The sequence below is a fragment of the Arachis duranensis genome, chromosome 7, assembly GCF_000817695.3.
Source record: "Arachis duranensis cultivar V14167 chromosome 7, aradu.V14167.gnm2.J7QH, whole genome shotgun sequence".
In the NCBI taxonomy this organism is placed as follows: Eukaryota; Viridiplantae; Streptophyta; class Magnoliopsida; order Fabales; family Fabaceae; genus Arachis; species Arachis duranensis.
This window is the reverse complement of record NC_029778.3, coordinates 22,498,682-22,506,992: the sequence shown is the minus strand read 5'-3', so window position 1 is coordinate 22,506,992 and position 8,311 is coordinate 22,498,682. Positions and strand designations below refer to the sequence as shown.

Below are 8,311 nucleotides of genomic sequence, written 5' to 3'. Positions count from 1 at the left end.
AGTTTCCGATTCTGGTTTAATGTTATTGTAATTGGATTGTATTAATGAGTCCTGTTAATTTTCATCAGTTTGTGTGGGTTGCTTATGGTGTGGATCGGGTGGATCCGAACATAATCCCTGCTGATATTTACATGCATTCGGTTGTGTGGAGTGCTACGGTGCCATTAGTGTCTTTTGAATGCATTGAGTGGCATGCGACCGATCGGTTTAGGCGACAGTTCGGTTTTGTTCAGGGAGTTTCTGATCAGGAACAGAATTTAGACAAGGCACATGGTGAAGTCCTAACTGATCCTAATCTTAACTGGGCCACAGCTACGAGTCATTCAACTTGGGTTATGCAATGGACAAACAGGTATAACCACATTCTTGCTGAGCTTCCCATGCCTCCAGAGAATCCCTTAGATATTTACATGGACTGGTATCTCATTAAATATGGCCACCACTTGTATTTGTCTGATCGTGTGGTTCAAGAGAATGATGAGGGTGATCAGGTCATAGATGATGTGGTTGGTGGGAATGAGGAGAATGAAGAGAATGAAGAACAGTTACCAGATTCACCTCCCCCACCACCTCCACCTCCGCCTCCGCCTCCACCTCCACCTCCACAAGAACAACCGCAATTTACCTCATCATACCCAATCCATCAGCAGTATTGGAGTGCGCCACAGTATGACTTAGGAGAAGGAGGTTCTTTTAGTCAGTTGCTTGGGTTCATGGCTGTAGATGTGCAGATGCAGGTCAATCACAATATGGCTATCATTATGATATCATGGCGGGTAGGTATTCCGTGGACGCAAGGATCCCGGGTATCACTTCATCGGGTGCATCAGGAGGGTTGATTTCCGGTGACTCTAGTAGAAGTGAAGGTGGTCGAGGAGTTCTTAATAGTCAAAATCCTCACCGTGTTTCAATGAGTCTTATTGAAGAAAATGCCAATACACTTGAGCAAGAGACTGATGGGTATCTTGTAGATGAGCCAGATGACGAGGAAGATGAGGACACTGATGAGGATGAAGAGTCCCGTAATGATGCAGCAGATTGTGGGAACATTGCAGGTCCAAGTATTGCCTTAATGTTATTATATATAGTTATATTCATGTTAGGACACTCATTGTTACTATATTCATATGTGGTATCTCTAATTACTGCTGATATTGCACCTATCTTGTTTGCTTAGCATCTATGTAATTAACCTCATGTTAGGTAACTTATTGTTATTATATTCATATGTGGTATCTCTAATTTATAATGATATTGCACCTATCTTGTTTGCTTAGCATATATGTAATTATATCCATGTTAGGTAACTTATTGTTATTATATTCATGTTAGGTAACTTATTGATAAATTTGTGTACAGGTGAGGCACGTACTCCAGATGAAACAGGCAAAGGCTACAATCTCAGGGTTGATCCTCCGCGACGTAGCGCTAATCGATTCACTCCATCTATGTTCAAAAAGGCCGCCAAAAAATGCAAGAATATTGTGAAAGATATCAAGTGGACAATGAGAAAATAGATATTGTGTTGTTAATATTTTCTATATATTACCTAAGTTTTCTATGTATTCGTTAACTAGGACATTGAAACTTGCTATGCATCATAATTAATGACTTGGACAGGTTACAATGCTTCACATGTTGTTAACTTAATGTAATGGACATTATCTTGAGTTACATATGTCACAAGAGTATGTTGATATAAATAACAATGTTCCAAAAAGATTGTTCACATATAATTCTACTGGACATAGTCATATATAATTCTACTTAACATAATAATATATAAATCTACTGAGCATTAGGATCGGCAGGTGCACCAGATGACCGACGGCATCTACTATGGCTATGTCTCTCAGCACCACATTGCCTGCATCTACGTGGAGGACGCAACATTCGCGTGTCCATCTCGTTCAAGAAGCGAGTCATCTTGGGGCGACCTTTGGCAACGCGTCTTAGGAATGGATTGGGTACAAATCGTGGCCCGTTGTAAGCAGGCCACGTAGAAGGATTTTCCAGTGGCCTAAACCTAGCTCGGTAAACCCTTTGAACTTGGTCCATCTTATAGATATCATGCACGTACAGTTGCCAGTCCAGTCGTTGATTTGCACAACATGCAAACACATGTCGACACGGAATCCGGTCCACCTGAAACTCTCCACAGTCACATTGATGCCGACGGAGGTCGACTGCATACTCCAATCCACTAGGCATCTCTCGCACTTCAAAAACCTCATTTTGTCTATCAAAGCAATTAACCTGGATATTTTCTGATGCAAGTTGCGAATGCCAATGCATACTGTTCCCAGGGGATTCAGTTTAACCAGTTGGTGTAAGCCTCGCCCCATTCTCGTAGACGCTGATAACGCACTTCGTACTCGCACACCGTCCGGGAATATCCTAAGTAATAAGAAAAAACAAAAAATAATGGGAATTACATACACGTAACGAATGCCAAGCTACTAATAACATACTTCAAATTACTCAATGTTACCTATATTAACCACAAGTTTCTGCAAGTACGGTGCCTTAAATTTTCTCAGAAAGTTTGACTCAATGTGCCTGATGCAAAACATGTGAAAAGCTCTAGGAGGTGACCAAGCTCCATTACTCCGTTCCACAGCTGCATTGATTGACTCGTGTCGGTCAGATATCAGCCCCACACTATCCCTTGTCACAACATGTTGTCGCAGGTTACTGGGAAAAAAGTGCCACGCATCAGAAGTCTCTCCCTCGACAATAGCAAAAGCAATTGGGACAATGTTGTTGTTGCCGTCTTGTGAAACTGCCACTAATAGACAACCCTTATACTTTCCGTACAAGTGAGTCCCATTCACCTGCACAACTGGCTTACAATGCCTGAATGCTCTAATGCATGGGTAATAACTCCAAAAGACTCGATACAATACCCGGATATCACTCACCAAGTCATCGCCTTGATATGCAGGCATAGGCTCAAAATGGACGACAGCGGATGGCTCCTTATGACACATGGCCTCAAACCATATAGGCAACGCTTCGTACGATGCTTCCCAACCTCTAAATATTTTTTCTACGGCCTTCTGCTTAGCCAACCATGCTTTCCGATAACTGACAGTGTAGTTGAACTTCGATTACACTTCTGCAATAACTGATTTTACCTTTAGTGATGGGTCAGCCTCAACCAACGGCTTTATTGCTTCTGCAATTGTGTTTGAATCCAACTTCGAATGATCCTGAGAAATGGTGGATCTGGTACAAGTGTGACTACCGTTATACCTTCGTATAACCCAACAATGCTTTTTGCTGATCATGCTAACCCTGATAAGCCAATCATACCCAGACCCATACTGTGTACACTTCGCATAAAATGTCAACGGCTCCGACTCATATACCCGGTAGTATACACTTCTTCGAATGCTATACTCCTTCATCGCCTTAATAACAGCTTCCCTAGAACCGAATTTCATCCCGACAGCAAATTCACCGTCTGCGACAATAGGAATTTCTGCCGCCGAAACACCCGGACAAAAAAAAATTATTAGACATATATTTAATAGCCAAATTTAAAGATAGATCAATATTCACTGCATCATTTGTGATATAAATAAACTTTATATCAGGTTGTATCTCAGTCCAAATAAAATAAAGTGCTAAAAAGATAATTACCTAAATACTTAAGTCCATACTAATTTATATTTAACTAAACCAATAACAAATTAAAAAAGATTATTATCTACAACTTACCTAAATAAGCACAACAAACAAATTATAATTCGGTATACATTCACATGTCACCTAACTTTCAAATCTACATCAATTATTAGAAAATTCTTATCTTTTTAATAAACATAGCCAATTACGTACCTACACTCGTATATTCCGGAAACTCCGGAACATGCATGGCTTCCAAATCTAACACTCGCATGAAAGATGGCTCCTCAAAGGGCACTTCATTTACGAGTGCATTTGCCACGTCTGTCACATCTGGGGCCACAGTGCCATCACCTTGCTCTTCATCCCTGTCTGGAACGACAACTTCGTAATTGCTTTCAAACTCTTCTTCACTGTCACTATTGTAATCTTCTTGTACAATATTCCGGTCAGACTCAGATTGTTCGAATTCCACATACAACTCAATGAACGAGATTTGGGCACGACTTTCAAAATACATTGAAAACATCTCTTGCAAACTCGCTTCGTCGGTTACATATTTGGCTTCAAATTGGACGAATCCACCGAACACCGGTATAGGATATCTGTATAAAATACAAGATATTTTTCTCGACATCTCAGAATCAATCTTCTTACAGATCACACCTTTGAGCTCTTCAAATGAGATTGTGAAGGGAATAACAACATCTAACGGATTTTCACAAATAAATTTCACTCCTTCAGAAGTTTGTAACAAAATCTGACCAAAATAATACACTTTTAAAAGAATTCTATCATCCATCTCTCTCACTTACCTAAATAAGAACAGAAACTTTAAAACCAAAATTTTATTACCTCATTTTACAGAAACTAAGAATGACACAGGTAGAAGAAGAGAGGAGAAGAAGTGCTCGAGCAAGAAGAAGAAGAACCAGATCTGAAATCTTCTTCACAACACACACCCTTTCGTTCATATATATATACACCCATAAATCGGACCCAGCGATTACTTGCATCTGATTCAAAAAGTTATAATACTCAAATCGGACCATGCGACTACTACTTTTTTTGTTAACTAATAATTTAAATGCAGCCCTAAATCGGACCTACGATTACTTATGTCTGGTTTAAAAAAAACTATGAAACCCTAATCGGACCATGCGACTTCTCAAATCATTTTTTTATTAATTTTTAAACACTCACAACACGGATGGTCCGATTAGGGTGTTGCTGCATTTTCAAATTTTCTCTCCAATGAAATCGGACCATCTGATTTTGGCACCCTATTTATTTATGAAGTAATCGCACGGTCCGACTTCTACAATTTGTTACTAAGCAAAAACCTGCCCCACAATATGGTCTAGCTCCCATATGACCCATATCCATGCGAAACACAACCATGGTCTCCATAACAAAAAAAAAGAGCCTAACTCCATTGCCAATTTCATATTAATGGGTGCTTTCTTTCATATTTATTGAGTCGAAGGATTTAGAATTTAAATACCTTTCTAGTTCACTTTTTATTTTTATTATTGATATTTTGGTGGTATTTTTTAATAATGTAGAGAGTAAGTGTATTTTTTTTTTTGGATGTCACAAATTTGAGAATTGGATTTATAATTAAATTTTTTTTATATCTCAAATTTGTGATTTTTGATTTTTTAAAAAAATACAAATTTAAGGGTTAAATTTGTATTTTAGTGTTTAAAAAATCTTAAACGTACAAATCAGACCCTCAGATTTGTTTAAAAACGAAAAAAAATTACCTCACCACAAATCAGACCCTTCGATCTATACATTTTGAAAATCTGACTCTCCAATTTTTTAAATCTGAGAGTCTGATTTGTTATTTAAAATAAAATAAAAAATTTTAAATCCATATAAAAAAAAACCACCAATTAACCATGATCCTAGATTACATATTATTTTTTTCTATTTCTAAAAAAATTAGGCCACTAAAAACACCTCACGTGTTGACTAATTTTGTTTTCAAAAGAATATTTTATATTCTTAACATTTCTACTTTGATTTTAATTTTACGTTTAATTATTCTATTGGTCTCTATAGTTTCGTAAAATTTTTAATTAGATTCCTATATTTTTTTTCTTTTAGTTGGGTTTCTGCACCAAATTTTTTTTTAATTAGGTCCCTTTTAACAGTAATTAGCTTAACTATATTGGAATTTAATTAAAAAAATTGATGCAGAGACTAAAATAAAAAAATATAAAAATTTGATTAAAAATAAAATTTAGTATAAAAACTCAATTAAAAAAATATAAAAATCTAATTAAAAATTTTATAAACCTATAAGGCCAACAAATAATTAAACCTTAATTTTATTTTTAAATTTTATTTTATTTCAATTTGTCAAGAATATATATATAATTGAAAATAGAAAAGATAAGTCAATCAGTTAGTCATAATTTTATCAATCACAATATTCATTCATTTTCTTCTCTTTTCTCTGCGTTTGATTGTTGCTACTCTAACCTCATCAATACAATTTTACACTAGATATTTTAAAATATGTCAATTTTATCTTTCTAATAAAATATCTGTTAGTCAAATTTTAGTCTATCCATCAAGTTCAAATAATTATTTTAAATAGGTAATTATTTGTAAATTAACAAATTTTTTTATTTATATATTAATTCTATTTATATTAATTTATTAGCTTCAAATTCAAACCTACCTGAAGGCTAAAATTCTGTAACTAAAAAAGTAATGTTATTGGAATCAAACATAAAAAGTTAAAAATAAGAGCAATCAAAACGATGGTAAAAACTGAATCAATTAAGATTAGGATTTGATAAATTTTTTAACTATTTATACAATTATTAAATTGCCATCAAAATGATGTAGTACGTTTTATTTTAAGACCGATGAATATTATTAAATTTTTTATATCACAATGAAATTAAATATTGACATATGTTTTATTTGAAAAAAAATAAAAATAAATAAACAAATTATTCTATAATATTATTTCAAATATAAATATTAGTAAAATTTAAGTTCATATGGCTAATTTTTTTTATATTCGATCAGTAGTCGGCTCAATTTTTTCTATATATATTATAAGCCTTTGTGTGATATTCAATGATATTTTAATAGTATTGTGTTTTATTCTGTTATGGTTCTGTTTTAATTTTTTAAAAGGAACAAAACGTCAGATGACGTTTTGTGGATGGGTGATATTTTTAATAAAAAAAATAAAACGGTATCAACGGATTGTATTAAAATTATTTTTTTAATTTTATTATGTACAAAATGTCAGCGACGTATTATATGTTTATTATGTTTTTAATTGACGCAAAGGAAAACGTTAGTGGCATTTTGTTTAAAGACAGATTTTTAAAATATTTTTCAGAAAAAAAGGCCGTTGATATATTACAAAAAAAGTAAAAATGTAAATGATATTTTGTGAAAACATTAGCAATGTTTTGTGCTAGTAGGAATAAAAAATATAAAATTAACTATAAAAAAAGTGTTGAATTGTGCTAAAACGCGAAATGCAGTATGAGAGTTTTGTTCTACATAAAAATTGAATAATGAAAGCTTTGTTCTAGAAAATGTTCTCAATTTGAGAAAATGAAAAAAAGTTTGTGAGTGAGTGTGATGAGTATATAAAATGGAAGGTTATATTAGTTTAAAGAGGAGTGTTAGGGGGCAGCAAATTTTATAATTTGTAGTCATCAATTAGCCATAATTAATATTTTTAATGGCGTGAAATTTCATCCAATAGTATGGAATTACTCACTTTTCTTTTGTTGATTAAGTGTTGGCCAGATTTTAATAAAAGTGTTGATTTTCTAGACTTTCTCTAAAATATACTATAATGGTCAGATTCTCTCTCATACACACGAGGGCTTGAGCTTTTTATGTGAGAATCTATGTGTTATTATTGTTTCTCTTTCAATAACAAATGAAGGACTTAAGAATATACTTTCTCAAAATGTAGATCATCAAGTGCAAAAGAGAGTCATAAATATTTTGTACAGCCAGATTGTGCTAATATTTGGTGGCTTTAGCCAATTTCAAATAATGCATGTGACTGATGAAGCTAATATACAAAGAATATTTTTTACATATCATCAAACTAGAGCACAGACCTCACTTACCGAGTTGTATGTTGAGTTCGAGAAAATCAATGATGTTGATTTTTCAGAACCCAACATAGACTGGGTGGGTTATAATACTGAAAGCGATGAAGAATTTCAAGATAATTATAAAGTTGTTGATCCAACTGAAGATATAGAGAAAGATGAAATAATGGTTGAAGAAGATATAGCTGATGTTGCAAATACACTAGCGGAACAGTATCTATCTAGAGAGTCATTTTCTATGCATATTTTGAATTTTGATATCATGCATGCACTAAAATTTTTTAAATACGTCAATACAAATAATTTTGTGATTATTATTATTATTATTATTATTATTATTATTATTATTATTATTGAAAAAGTTATAATAGTATTATTACAAAAATTATTATTAGTATTGATATCGTTACAGGTAACGACAATGACGACGACGACAATGATTATTATTATTATTATTATTATTATTAATAATAAAAAGTTATAATTAGTATTATTACAAAAATTATTATTAGTATTGATACCGTTATGGGTAATAATGACAACGACGATAACGATTATAATGAAAAAGTTATAAT

At 33.3% G+C, this 8,311-nt stretch overlaps 1 protein-coding gene across 1 annotated transcript; it reads right to left on the bottom strand.

The window, feature by feature from the left end:
- Nucleotides 1-1,788: 1,788 nt before the first annotated feature.
- LOC107458289 (uncharacterized) lies at nt 1,789-2,295 on the bottom strand. Its single transcript, XM_016076495.1, has one exon. It carries the CDS (start codon nt 2,293-2,295, stop codon nt 1,789-1,791), a length of 507 nt encoding a protein of 168 aa, XP_015931981.1.
- Between the last annotated feature and the right edge of the window lie 6,016 nt (nt 2,296-8,311).

Excerpts from the sequence above, each read along its gene's own strand:
- LOC107458289 (XM_016076495.1), bottom strand. The coding sequence starts at position 2,295 with ATGCATTGGCATTCGCAACTTGCATCAGAAAATATCCAGGTTAATTGC.